This window comes from Rhinopithecus bieti, unplaced genomic scaffold (assembly GCF_001698545.2).
Source record: "Rhinopithecus bieti isolate Rb0 unplaced genomic scaffold, ASM169854v2 scaffold_15087, whole genome shotgun sequence".
Taxonomy (NCBI): Eukaryota; Metazoa; Chordata; class Mammalia; order Primates; family Cercopithecidae; genus Rhinopithecus; species Rhinopithecus bieti.
In genome coordinates, this window is record NW_016808547.1 from 1947029 (window position 1) to 1960226 (window position 13198).

Consider the following 13198-nt stretch of genomic DNA (forward strand, 5'->3'; position numbering starts at 1 on the left):
GGGAAAGTCGCATCACACCCTATGACTGTGAAAGAGACCCTGTCTTCTCTTCCACCCTAAGAATAAGAACCCACTTCTCCAGCCTCATCTTGTTCTTCACAAGAGGGGTCTGGCCCATAGGCGAGCTCAGAGGCCTGGCTCTTCACCTTTCACAGGGTCTTCTCTGGCATCCTGGAGGAGGCCCTCCACTGCACCAGTTCTGGCTGCCTTGCCACAGTCCAGTGTCCACTCTGAGGACATTTCTGTTCAGATGTGGTTCGCATCACCTGTTTAAACTCTCCCAGACACATTCAGACTTCACATGGACAGAAATGTCCACCCAACTCTGATGAACCAGCTGGCTACACCCTTGGCCAGAGCCTGACCTACCTTGACCATCGCTTCCCTGGCAGCTTCACCAGCTGGGTCTCCTGACTGGGTTTCCAAAAGCCACATCCTCTAGTCACATGTAGAAGTCTGGGAAAGACAGTACTTTCCGGAGAAGGTGATTTCAGCTGTCAAACCAACATTTCCTGGTTGGTTGGTTTTTCCCCTTTTACATCCCTCCCAAATATTTAACTTTAGAAGGTGTTTTCCTTAGGATTTCTATATGGAGTTTGCTAATTCAGGCAGGAGAATGGGGTAGCAGAGAGTCTTTCTGAGTCTATTTCAGCATTGCTGTTTTACAAGCACATCAAAGCTTACGGCCAGGAGAAAAAGACACTGTCCTTACACCTTAATTCTCTATCCTCTTCCTCCTTTTATACATCTTGGATCATCAGCACTGAGAAAATTACTAATATCCTTCCAAAACAACTGTACACCCCTCACTTTTAGCAACATCTGACTCAGTCTTATCATAAGTGTTATTATAGATGGAACTGTGTTCCCCACTAAAATTGGTATGTTAGAGTCTTAATCCTCAGTACCCCAGAATGTGACTGTATTTGGGAGACAAGACTTTTAAAGAGATCGTTAAGCTTAAATGAGATCATATAGGTGAGCCCTAATTTAGTGACTGGTGTCCTCATAAGAAGAGGGAGAGACACAAAAGATTCATGCACACAGAGGAGAGACCTACACTTAGGCTGGTTATAATTCTTGTGAGAATAAAAGAAGGTGGCCATCTCCAAATCAAAGAGAAGGGCCTTAGGAGACAACAAACCTGCTGACATACTGATCTTGAATGCAATGGACTAAATGCTTATGCTCTCCCCAAATTCATATGCTGAAATTCTAATCTCCCAGATGATGATATTAGGAGATGGAGCCTTTAGGAGGTGATTAGGTACTGTTATAAAACAGATCCCAGACAGATAGCTAGTCCCTTCCACCATGTGAGGACACAGCTAGAAGGCAACATCTATGAACCAGAAAGTAGGCCCTTGCCAGACACCAAGGTGCCTTGATCTTGGACTTCCCAGTCTCTAGAACTGTGAGTGTATTAATCTGTTCTCCCATTGTATAAAGAAATAACTGAGACTCGGTAATTTACAAAGAAAAGAGGCTTAATTTGCTCACCATTCTGCAGGCTGTACAAAAAGCATGATGTTGATATTTGCTTGGCCTCTGGGGAGGCCTCAGGAAACTTATAATCATGGCAGAAGGTGAAGGGAAGCAGGTGTCTTACACGGTAGAAGCAGGAACAAGAGAGAGAGTGGGGAGGTACTATACACAACCAGCTCTTGTGAGAACTCACTTACTATCATGAGAGCAGCACCAAGAGGATGGTACTAAACCATTCAGGCGAACCCGCCCCCATGATTCAATCACCTCCTATCAGGGCCCGCCTCCAACATTGGGAATTACAATTGAACATGACATTTGGGTGAGGACACAGATCTAAACCATATCAGTGAGAAATGAATTTCTGTTACTTAAAAGATACTCAGTTTATTGCATTTTGTTATAACAGCCAAAATGGACTAGGACATTGAATGCCCAGCCTCCAGAACTATGAGAAAATACATTTCTGTTATTTAAGTAACCCATTCTGTGGTATTTTGTTATGGCATCCTAGGCTGACCACAATAAACAACACACTCACTAATTCATCAGGCTTCTGCTGAAGGCCTACAATGGGCAAAGCACTGAGTTTAGCACTGTGGGCAGACACAAAAGTAAGTGAGAATACAACAGCTCACAATATGATCAGGGAGAATGACAACACAAATATATCTGTCATAGAGCAGAATGCAAATATTTTGGTGTAACACTTCTATAACTCTTGTTTCAACAATGCAAATTTGTTCAATGTAATTGACATATTAAGGAACAATCTGAGCACAATGTGAATTTTGTGTTTGCCTATCTGTAAGAAAAACTAGATGAACATAGAAAGGTTGTGCCTAGCTGAACCGAGCCACATGGAAATACACAAAATTCACATACCTCAGACATCAGTCAGCTCTCTGGGTCCACAGTGTGTTATTAGCCACACGCCTCCACATTTGGAGTTAAAACTCTCTGTCTGATTTCAGGTTACTTTCCTCCTGCCACTTCACAATAACATACAAACGATCACACCTTCAGATACCACCTCCATAAACAAACTTTAGGTCATTTTCAAACTCAACTGCCATATGTATGGTAAGATGTATACATTTCTTAACTACTTAATGTTAAAGGTATGCTACCATTTATAATAGGTTTTTATTTTTGCTTTTATCTGACAAATTGTTGAGTGTTGTGCTTCTAAACCACTTTTTCTCTATAAGCCCTATAGTTTTTACTGCATGATTGTGTATATTGCAGTGATTTTTAGAAACATGTATGAGTAGAATTGACTGTACTTAAATGTTTCAATAAGGAACTAGATTTCAGGTAACTAAGGCCTGGGTAATGAATGTCTATGGTCAGGATCACAGATAATCACATGCTTACTGCATAAACCTCAAACAGGGCATATGGATCTGGCCAATATATCAACGACAACCTCTAGTGGTAATGTACACTAATTACAGGTAAAATACAGAAAAAGGTGATGTATTAAAAATGGATTTTTAAATGTTATTGAATGAATGAAGTTATCACACAGGCCAAGTCAAATATATTCCCTCACCTTTAAGCAGTTTTTATGGCCTCCAGCTTCGTGGCCTGATTACTGTTTGTTTGTTTGTTTATTGATTTATTTATTTATTTTGAGACAGAGTCTCACTCTATTGCCCAGGCTGGAATGCAGTGGTGCAATCTCGGCTCACTGCAAGCTCTGCCTCCTGGGTTCACGCCATTCTCCCGCCTCAGCCTCCTCCAGAGTAGCTGGGACTACAGGTGCCCGCCACCACGCCCGGCTAATTTTTTGTTTTTTGTATTTTTAGTAGAGACAGGGTTTCACCGTGTTAGCCAGGATGGTCTCGATCTCCTGACCTCATGATCTGCCCTCCTCAGCCTCTCAAAGTGCTGGGATTACAGGCGTGAGCCACCGTGCCTGACCAAGAATTTCCTCTAGAGTCAAACAACCTCATAAAGGGGGCTCCACTGACCTGTCATTGAGTTTTCTGAGGTGCACAGTTGCTCTCTCAGCTTCTCCACGTCATCAGGATGCACCTGTTCATACAGTGTGCTCCCAAACCATTCTGACTGGGGCTGGTTCAGAACAGGGGTGACGGAGTCAGACACATAAATCACTCGCCCTGTCTCAGCAGCCACCACAAACAGAAATCCATCTGCTGCTTCAAGGATGAGATGCTTCAGTTCCTATAAAGAAAAGATTATGATTGGCACAATACACTGGCAGACCCAGTCTGATTAAACTTTTTTATTGGGAAAGCAACCTTCAATTTCCTTTATCTGCATATTTATTCTGGTACACAAATAGTTTGGGAAACGAGTGCTTTGTTACTGGAAAATAAGCTAGAAAAATGCACAAAACTTGCACCACCCCTAAGACATAGCTACTGTAAATACAGTTAGCCCTGTCTTCATTAGTCCTTTGTTGGAGAGAGAGAAAATTTCCAGCCTAGGGGGATGGGAGAGCAATGAATGATCACCAGAAGGTGCTGGGCTGCCAGAGGCATGAACAGCTTCGCCACATATTGAAACTGTAGTCATGTCATTGGAGCAGAAGGGCGCAACACATAGTGCTTGGCACAAAAGGTGCTAGATAGCAGGAAGGGAAGGGGAAGGTGACAAGGGAGAACGACAGAGACTGTGTGTCTCCCCACCCACAGCTTGCCATGCTGAAAGTACACTCTTGTTCCTTTTCTCTTCCTGTATTTCTGAGCTGAATGCTGGCACTGGCTATAAGAGTATCCCCTTACATTTGCATTTCTGTCAGATTTCCAGAACTGACAATAATCACCATCATCTCAAAATACTCTCAGAGTAACTCTGGGAGGCAGCAGGGAATATATTAGCCATATCACCTTACAGTGAGAAGAGGTTAGGACCATGAACCCTGGGCTCACATTGATTCACTGGGGTCATGACTGTCATTGAAGGCAGGGAGGAAGCTGTTTGGGATCAAGGAAAGGGCAGCAGGAAGCCTTGATATTATCCTCAGAAGGATGTGGATGGGGCAAAATCAACTTTGTTAAAATGAGATGTCTTGTCTTTGTAGTGCCTGAAGGCAGCTCACACGTAGTTGCCCATGCTATTCTCACATCAAGCTCAGGAGCCCTTTGCCACTGAATGAAATGGGCTTTGTGCCTGCCGGAGCCAGGCACTAAGTCTTCCCCAGACACTGTAATCCATGGCCACCCTTCCAGCCACTTCAAGTACTGTTCAGACTCCAGAGGACAAAGGTATCCTTCTAGGTCAGCAGCTGGCAAACAGTTTTTGCTGGCAATCTTTTGTTTGAATGTAATCTTATGTGAAAACCCCACTGTAAAGCATATGGACAGCCAGCAGAGTGGAGGCAAACCGTGGAGAATCTGGCGCCCCAAATCCCAGTCCCTGAGCAGGGTACAAGGACCCAGAGGCTAGAGAATGTTGATGTGCTGATGAGCACAACCCAGGGAGCTTTGTAAATGTGTTTAAGCCCTTGGCTGGGGAGGAATTCTAACATCCTCTGCCTGGGAAACCAGGGCAGAAGCAGTTGGTATAAGCATTTTTTAAGGGTAAGTTTATTTTGCCCATTTCTCTTGCTTTGCACTTCTGCTGTTCTGTGTCACCTAGATGCTTAGTTAGTTCAGGGAATTCGGTCAGCATTTTTATTTTCAGTTTTGGGATGATCTTCCCAACAGAAAGAGCTGTAAGAGAATTAAAAGCGGAAGAGGATATCTGGGGAAGTACAGAATTCTTTGTAACTGGAGGAGAGGAAGTGGAGGCTGAATGACTTTACTCATGTATTCACATTTTTGTCCAGTTTGCAAAGACTGTGGAGAGGTCTTATGGGATGAAGCCCCACGTGCATCACGGACCCTCTTTTACCACCCTCCTCCCTGATGTTTATTCCCTGGGAGACCATCCATCACTACCAAGTTCCTATGCCCTGAATCCAGAACTAGCCTCTACATTCCAAGAAAACAAACAGTCACGGTTAAAAGCATGTATTCTGGAGTAGAAGAAGACTATCATCTATGGCTCTGCCACTTAGCTGTGCAACTTTTGGCATGTTACTTCACACCCTCAGTAATTTTTTTCAGTGAGCTCTTGCAAGGTTAAATGAGATGCTGTGCGTGAGGACTTAGTAAGGGCCTGGCACACAGTAGGTGCTCCATAAATGTAACCGTTATCATCACCATCCAAGCAGCTGAGAGAGGAACAAAGGTACAGCTCATCTGACCTGCATAGCTGCCTTCTCTCTTCATGCCACTTTCATAATCCTCAGTCACTTAAAGATAACGAGATTTATTTCAAACATTGACCCTGCAGGTTTTTTGGTGAGGATTAAAAAAAATAGACAAAAAACTGACTCTAGCAGCTATACAGTGCTTAATAATTTCTGTCTGTTACTTACCAGCTATTCACCCTTCATTATACCTCAGGCCCATGTTAAATAGTCTATGCTTGTTGCCTTCCTCACCACAACCACACAAGCTGGGAGCTATCATGCATTTATTTTTACAGAGGTGGAAATGAGGCTTGAAGCTCCTGCCATGACCACCACAGTTTGTGTCCTCCAGGTGGCAGATATTACCACTGCTGGATCTTCCTAACATCTGCCAAGGGAGGGCTCCCATGACCACTGGGATGATTTAAAAAGGGATCAAATAGGTAAAGTCCTTGCTAAAGTGTCTAACACAGAACAGACAGTAATAAACGTTAGTTCCTCCTCCCTTGTTCTTTATCTAAACCTAACTTCCATGACATAAATCGAGTCTCGGCTCTAACAGAATAAACCATTCTGTCTCCCAACAAAATCTTTTTCATTCCTGCCTCTGAGATTCTGTGTACACTGTTGCCTTTTTGTGAAATCTCTTCTGCTCCCCTTTCTAGGTATTTTTTGTGGCTCCTTTCTATGCCAATACTGTCTCTGTCCTGAGAAGTTCCTCTTGATAATACCAGGACTCTACCACTCTATTTCAGCTTGACCACACGCTGTGTCTTGTTAAATCCTCCATTACTTTTAGGACCCTATATTCTACATACTTTTGCATTTCCTAACTGCATGCCCTGACAGCTGTATCATTTCACCTCTCCCGCAACACCCCCCACTCCACTCTGCTGTATACAATGAAGCGCTTTCAAATCCATCATCTCATTTATCCTGCAAAAGCTCTTAGAGACAGGAAAGCAAAAAGTTTTATGTTCATTTCACAGGATGAGCACACTGAAGCTTAGAATATTTGCCAATCTGCCCTATGACCAGCGCATGGAAATACAAAGACCCTGAACACAGGCCTCTGGCTCATGTAAATCCACTTATAAAATATGACCTCACTAGCCATTTTATGTGTTTCTTCTTGCCAACTAGTCAAAGACTAGTGTAGGTGTTAAAAATATGGCTTTGGGGTCCTACCAACCTGTCTTCACTGGACCCAATCTTGGCTCCTCCACTAAGCAGCAGATTAACCCTGAGCAATCTGCTGACTCTTTCTAAGCCTCAGTTTCCTCATCAATAAAACAGAGCTAAATAACACTGGCTTCTTCACAGGGCTAGAGTAAGTAGTAAATGAGATATTTCACAGAAACCTATGACTCACACCAGCGCCCAGAAATGCCGGCCAGCTAAATGCTCTGATCCCGGCCACTATTATCACTACTGCTGCCGTCACTGTCTTTTTCCTTTAACTTTTATTTTAAGTTCACAGGTACACATGCACATTTGTTACATACTGCCAAGGGAGTAAACTCATGTCATGAGAATTTGTTGTACAAATTATTTCATTATCCAGATCCTAAGCCCAGTACCCATCAGTTATTTTTTCTGATCTCTTCCTCCTCCCAACCTCCACCCTCTAGGAGACTCCAGCGTGTGTTGTTCCCCTCTCTGTGTCTGTGTGTTCCCATCATTCAGCCCCCACTTACAAGTGGGAACATGCGGTATTTGGTTTTCTGTTCCTGCATTAGTTTGCTAAGGATAGTGGCCTCCAGTTCCATTCATGTTCCTGCAAAGGACTTGATCTCATTCTTTTATATGACTGTGTAGTATTCCATGGTGTATATGTACCACATTTTCTTTATCCAGTCTGTCACTGATGAACGTTTATGTTGAGTCCATGTCTTTGCTATTGTGAATAATGCTGCATTGAACATACATATGCATATGTCTTCATGTAGAACGATTTATATTTCCTTGTATATAAACCCAGTGACGGGATTGCTGGGTCGAATGGTATTTCTGTTTTTAGCTATTTGAGGAACCTCCACACTGCCTTCCACAATGGCTGAGCTAGTTTACACTTCCACCAGCAGTGTATAAGTGTTCACTTTTCTCTGCAACCTCACTAGCATCTGTTATTTTTTGACTTTTTAGTAACAGCCATTCTGACTAGAGTGAGATGGTATCTCATAGTAGTTTTGATTTGCACTTCTCTAATGATCAGTGATGCGGAGCTTTTTTCATATACCATCACTTTCATAGGCTGATTATATCAGCACGATTCCAGCACACAGTGTTTTTACTAACTTCTTCCTGTGTCAGTGTTCTGAGCACGATGTTCAGATGCTCAATATATTTTTTGAGTGACATCTCATTAAGGTTATGGGAAACATAAAAGCAGAAGACCCAAAGATCAGACAAACCCTCTGTTGAACACAGTTTCTTGGAGAAAAATGGAAACAAAACATCTTGGCTTCATTCCTTCCTCAACCTTGAGCCCTGGTTCCCCACATAGTTGATTTCATCTTGGTGATGCTGGGATTCTCCCCCCTTTCCAATGGTGATGTGATGACCAGGGTACCTGCTCTGTGAGGAAGGAAGGCTTGTAGGCGCCATCGGTGGACTTGTTCCCTGTACCCCTCATGGACTTCATGTGTGAGACGGCCATGCGGAGGATGGTGAGCTTGTCTGGCTTCCGAGCCAATGCGCTGCACGTGGGGACCATGTCGGAGAGCTCCGTGATATACTGAGTCATCTTGTTCCGTCTGCGCCTTTCAATTTCACTATGATTCTCTCTTTCCAGAAAGCACGAGATCAGAAGAGGGAGAAAAAAGAGAAGTATCAGATTAGGGATTACTATCTAGTGGGATAAAACCATTAACACCAAGTCATCAGGAACTAGGGGCTAACACCTAACAGCTGAGTGCTTTGAATGAATATTGGGCAAGGCGGACCTTTTGAGGCCTCAGCAAGCTCTTACATCTACATGTTGGAAGCACAGACATCTATAGTCTCAATCTCTAAATACATAGCAAAATCTTCTAATTACTCCCATATGCCTGAGGTATTTTTGTAAGCACAAAAAATTGAGACATGAGGGCTGGGCACAGTGGCTCACACCTGTAATCCCAGCACTTTGGGAGGCCGAGGTGTGCAGATCACTTAAAGCCAGAAGTTTGAGACCAGCCTGACTAACGTGGTAAAACCCCGTCTCTACTGAAAATACAAAAATTAGCTGGGCGTGGTAGCGCATGCCTGTAATCCCAGCTACTTGGGAGGCTGAAGCATGAGAATTGCTTGAACCTGGGAGGTGGAGGTTGAAGTGCGCTGAGATCACACCACTGCACTCCAACGGGTGCATACATAAATCTGTACATGGATATACACACGTGCACACACACAAATGTGGTTACTGTCTGCTTCAATATGTGGTTTACATGTTTTATCTTTACATATTTATTACATATAATATGTAATATATAAATATAAGTATGTAATAAACATATTATACATAATATTTACATATTATATCTTGCAGTAAGAAGCACTATATAAGTCTTGCCATTCTTTGTGTCACTAAGCAGACCAATAATGCTACAAATTTACTTTAAAGTTGTGAATAAGCCTTTGTTCTATGCCCAACACATTTTCTGCAGCATAGCAATAGAACAGGTACACCCCTGGCTTATGAAACAATAAATAACCAATTTAAAATAAAAACACATTGCAAAGGAATTACTGAATGCAATCTCTGTGATGTGTTATGATAAAAAACTAGCAGAAGGGAGGGTAGAATATTTCCAACCCAGGCTTTTTACCTTTAGGTTTGAAGGAGTCACAGCCAACCCAGTTCAACGACTCTAAGACAAAGCTGTTACTTGGGATAAAAGAATTATCTAAACATATATCCCATGTCTGCTGCAGGATTTAGGGTTTCACTGGTGTTCAAAGAATGAGAGTGACACTAAGGGCAAGAAAAAAACAACTCAGGCAGGGCTGCCTCCAAACACTGCATGTATTAATGAACTTAATAGCCCATCCTCCCAGACTGGGGAACAGACATGCCAGTCGGCTCTGATGACACCAAGTAGCACGTATTGAGGGCCTCTGAACACACAGACCAAGGGGAAGTGAGACTGCAGTAGAGGTCACTGCAGAGCGACCTGAGCCATCCACCGTGCACCTTCCAGACCCCATGAGCAAAGGAGTGGTAGAGAAAACAAGGAATGCCCAACTCTGTCCTCAAGCAGTGGGGGGTTAACTATGAAGATAAAACATACACCTTGCATAGTGGAAATGAAAGGCAGAGTATGATTAAATGCTTCAAAAGGCAGGTGGAAAGCAAAAGCCACAATAGAGAACAACAGCAAAGAGGAGATGGTGATCCTGGAGCTGAGGGTGCTGGAAGGGGTAGGGAGGAGGAACTGGGAGAGAGCTGGGCCTAACCTGTCAGCGAGTAGAGGAGGTCTACTTTGGGGAGGGGATCGGCAGGATCAAATAAAGGCCTGGAATTGGGAAGAAGCATTTGAGGGTGGTGAGGAGGCAGGCCTAGATGGAAGGGTAGAGATGGGCCCTGGAGGAGAGGGGTCGAGGAGCATGAGAAGCTGGGAAACCTTGCTGGACAACAAAGGGAAAGCTGTCATGCATGCCAAGCTGATAAGAGCCATGATGCTCTCTGCCTCCGTGGCTGGCTTCTCCAGGGAGGTTCAGGTTGGGGGACAAGTTCAGAGTCGGGGAGGAGGAGATGGAGGCTGGGACCAGCAGGGAAATTCCTGAGGCCTGGTGCTCTCCTCCCACCCACAAAGGATAACTCTGCAGCCAACCCACTGGAATGGTGGAAACACCAGTCCCAGCACAAATGCCCTTGGTCCACAGAGCACAGCCACTCTGGTAGGGAGGGGCATATACTCTCCAGGAGAAATGGCTCCTGCATAATCAAGCAGGGCTTGTTGACTGAGGGGTAGATAAAGGTAACCAGAGAAGAATGGGTTGGGGCGAGGCAATCCTAAAGAAGGAAAGCAATGAAAAAGGGGGATTTGGTTACAGATTGTTGAGTTCTTTAGTGCATTCAGGAACCCTTCCCTGGAGGAGATACAGGAATTCTTTTCCTTCTCTCCAAAACTCTGAAGCAGGTAAATGAGTGGTGGCAGCCCACCCTGAACGGGGTCTTCACCAGCATCTCCTGCATTTGACTCCTTAGCCAGGAGCTTGTGAAGAGACAACTAAGGTGCAGCAAGAAAGGTCTGGAGGAGCTCTCAGAGGAGGGCGAGCCCCCCGCCTCGCCAGACTACACTTCATCAAGGCCCGATGGGGTTGGTGGAACACAGAGACAGTTGGCTGGGGCTGCTGGCGTTGGAAGATGCTGGGAAGCACCCTGGCTGCTGATGGTAGTACACGCATGAGTTAGGCCTCAGGCTGCACCCACCACCCCGCACTCGCCCGCCGGACACCCTGGAGAACCGGCTTTCCTCCCATACACTCACACCACCTAGCGTCTGCATTCCAACTCTTCAGCCTGACTTCTGGGATCTCCCTCATCAGGCGCCACCCACAGCCCCGTCCTCTATTCCAACCACATGTCAGCTGCTCCCTACCCCTCAATATCACCAGGCAATAGCCATTCCTACTTATCTTCGATTCAGAACACGGGGAATTGCTCCCTTCCCTCAAAACTCCAACTGTGTCAAAGCTCTTGCAGCTGTTTCCTGGTTCTCTCCCACCTTCTCCATGCTGACTCCTTGCTGGCACCACTTTTCCCCTTGTCACCAACCACCTTTTCCCAGCCTTTTTCTCCACTCTCACCCTCCAGTTTAGCCTTCATGTTGTGGCCAGACTGATGTTTCTCAAAATACAAACCAGAGCCTTCCCTTAAGCCCCTTCCACTGAGCCTCCAAATCCTTCAGCTGGTCACTGTGGCCACTGCTTCAACGCAGGGCTGACGCACACTTGCTTCTAATACTATTATCCAAAGAGCTTGTCCCATAGTGGCACAGACCATCTTGCTTTATAAATATTCTGCAGGCAAAAAAATATTCATGTAATTCTTAAACTGAGATCTAAAGCAATTTCACCACAGTGCTCTGTGAACCCAATCTGTGAGATAAGGTGTGTGAAGAAGATAGCCTTAGTGCAACGGCTTAAAAACTGATTGTATTCATTGCCTAGTCCAGAAAATGCTCCAAGCACTTTATATTTTATGAAATAATACTGAGTTACCAGCAGAATGTCAAAATGACTGACAGCTGCCAATTACTTAGCAACAAGATTTGATAAGTGACATACACATATATATGTACAGTTTCATTTTGAAGCCTTCATCAAGGCAGGCGGGATGATGCCATCTTGTGAATACAGAAGGACGTATCTCCAAGACTATGTTTGCTGGGGCAAGGCCATCTCCTCCCCAGAGTGAGGGGACAATTTGGGGTCTGCCTGGAGGAGCTGTAGGAGTGAGTCTGTGAACCTGGTATCTGTGACTTGCATGTGCCCCACATGCTTGCTTGGCACTGATAGCATCAATAAAGAAATTAACTCCTATGTACAGGGAAGCAGGACCAGGACTCCAGAGAATTGACAGCTGGGGACACAGGTAGAGCTGTCAGCTTCAAAGACACCTCTGCTGTGCTAAGAGGACCCAGAGCTTGGCTCCAGGAGCACAGCTATGGAAATCAAGGCACAGAAAGAAGAGGTTCAACTAACTGCACACTGACTTGTGTTTCTTTTCCAACTCTGCTCCTAATGGGAACCTCCTAAGTTTAATCTGAACAGTGAGGTACCCATCTTAATTAAAGTACACAAAAGGAGAATTTTACAAGATCTCAATAAAGAGCATCCTTTAACTGTTGACAGCAGTTGAGTCTCCTGTCTCCTATGGGAAGGGAACCTTAGACCCGGAGCAAGCAGACTGAATGAGACAGCCCCATGCTGGGAACTCCCTGATCACTGCAGACATGGTACACCTGGAGCATACTTCGAGTCTGGGAGTTACCGCGCTGGGTACTGGAGACGGGTGCAGGATAGGACAGAGAGCCCACAGACAAGCAGGGGCAACAGAAAGTGAGCAGGTACAGACACAATCCCTGTGTGGTTCCCTTGTACACTAAAAGGTCAGAAGAGGATGCTGTGAGTGTGTGGTGGGGAGAGCTCCCTGTGAAAAAGTCCTAGGGAAATACTCAGGAACCCTGGGACCTGGTGAGAGGTGACAACATGCTAGGAGCTCTCGCTCTTGGAGCCTTCTCGGCCTCGGCATAGTGGACATGGACGAGGGGGCAGCTTGTTTCTCATTGGACAGTCTTTTTTAAAGTGTCCTAGTAAACCACACTGATAACAAAGCCTACTGGGTGATTGGCCTGCTCCTTTTTCTGTCCTGTCTGAACCACCAAGGTTTGTTTGTCTGAGGGCCATGACTAAGGCTGAGGCCTTTCTCTGATCTTACTTTTCCTTTTGGGCCTGTTCCTCTTGGTCCCTATTATAGAAAACCGAGGTTGCCAGGTTTAATAATGCCTCCAAATTTTG

General features: G+C 44.8%; 1 protein-coding gene across 6 annotated transcripts in view; it reads right to left on the reverse strand.

Moving 5' to 3' along the window:
- The window catches only part of ARNT2 (aryl hydrocarbon receptor nuclear translocator 2), a 155228-nt gene that overhangs the window by 126782 nt on the left and 15248 nt on the right, over positions 1-13198 (reverse strand). For all 6 annotated transcript variants that reach the window (XR_001888147.1, XR_001888146.1, XM_017886857.1 and 3 more), the window contains 2 exons: positions 8265-8478; positions 3462-3675 (listed from right to left, as the gene is read on the reverse strand). Coding sequence is in view for 4 of the 6 variants with exons in the window: in XM_017886857.1 (XP_017742346.1) it covers positions 3462-3675; positions 8265-8478 (428 nt within the window). In the remaining 2 variants the exon portion in view is untranslated. The remainder of the gene's footprint in view (positions 1-3461; positions 3676-8264; positions 8479-13198) is intronic.